The sequence below is a fragment of the Papaver somniferum genome, chromosome 9 (assembly GCF_003573695.1).
Source record: "Papaver somniferum cultivar HN1 chromosome 9, ASM357369v1, whole genome shotgun sequence".
Classification (NCBI taxonomy): domain Eukaryota; kingdom Viridiplantae; phylum Streptophyta; class Magnoliopsida; order Ranunculales; family Papaveraceae; genus Papaver; species Papaver somniferum.
The window spans coordinates 6,627,223-6,628,442 of NC_039366.1; the positions used below are offsets into that span (position 1 = coordinate 6,627,223).

The window sequence follows — 1,220 nt, forward strand, 5'->3', positions numbered from 1 at the left end:
TTTCCATTTTCAGAGTCTCCCCAAAGAAAATTTCACATGATTTTTTCCAAATTAGTTTGCTATTGATGCTGGGATTGCAAATAAAGAGAGATAGTATATTGGAATGGAACTTAAAACACTTTTAAGCAAGATCAATCTCCCTCCTTTCGATAAGTATCTGCGTTTCCATGGCGCTAGCCTTTTCTTTATCCTGTCAATGACCGGATCCCAAATACTTATCCTTCTTGAAGAACTACCACTATGAAGTCCTAAATAAGTAATTGGCAGGCTTCCAATTTCACACCCCAGTACTCGAACACATTCTTCGCAGTTATTGGTAGCATCTCCTACTCCAACAACTGAAGACTTATCCAAATTAATATTCAATCCAGTAATTTATTGCAGCTCAATTAGGATTTGCTTTAATGTCGTAAACTGTGCAGGATTTTCATCAAGAAACATAATCGTATCGTCTGCCAACTGTAAGTGTGTTATTGGCGTTCCATTGCACTTTACTTTAAAATCGCTTATTAATCCATTTCTTTCTGCCTTCTTCATAAGAGCTGAAAAGACCTCTGCAACCATTAGAAATAAGAACTGTGAGAGGGGATCCCCTTGCCGAAGGCCTCTTGATCCCTTAAAGAAACTTGATGCTGCCCCATTAACTATAACAGAGAACCGCGTATCTTCATAACAATTTTTCATCCACCTCCAGCCAAACCCCATTTTCCGACCAATTATCTCAATTATTTTCCAATTGACATGATCATAGGCTTTTTCCATGTCTATTTTACAAATATCCCTGGTTTCTTCTCTTTTATTCTCGAGTCTATACACTCGGACGCAATCAAGATGTCCAAAATTTGCCGCTCACGAAGAAAAGCCCCTTGCTCCGTAGAAATAACCTTTGGAAGTACCACCTTCAGCCTATTTGCAAGAACTTTAGCTATTATCTTATAAACGCCCCAGATTAGGCTTATCGGCCTGAAATCTTTTAATTGTGCTGCTTCAGTTCTCTTTGGTAGTAAAGAGATAAACGTGCACTTCATTCGCCAATCCAGTCGACATTCATTGTTGAACTCATTAATCACTTTTAGAAAATCATCTCTAATTATACTCCAGCAAGTTTTAATAAAACTCATTTGTATATCCGTCGGGTCTTGGGGATTTGTCGAGACCAGCAGTGTTCATTGCTTCTAGGACTTCCTCCTCTGGAATATCCCTCTCTAACCAATGTTTAT

At 38.4% G+C, this 1,220-nt stretch overlaps 1 protein-coding gene across 1 annotated transcript; it reads right to left on the reverse strand.

The window, feature by feature from the left end:
* Positions 1 to 375: 375 nt before the first annotated feature.
* LOC113311248 (uncharacterized mitochondrial protein AtMg01250-like) lies at positions 376 to 762 on the reverse strand. Its single transcript, XM_026560088.1, has one exon. The coding sequence runs from the start codon at positions 760 to 762 to the stop codon at positions 376 to 378; it is 387 nt and encodes a 128-aa protein (XP_026415873.1).
* Between the last annotated feature and the right edge of the window lie 458 nt (positions 763 to 1,220).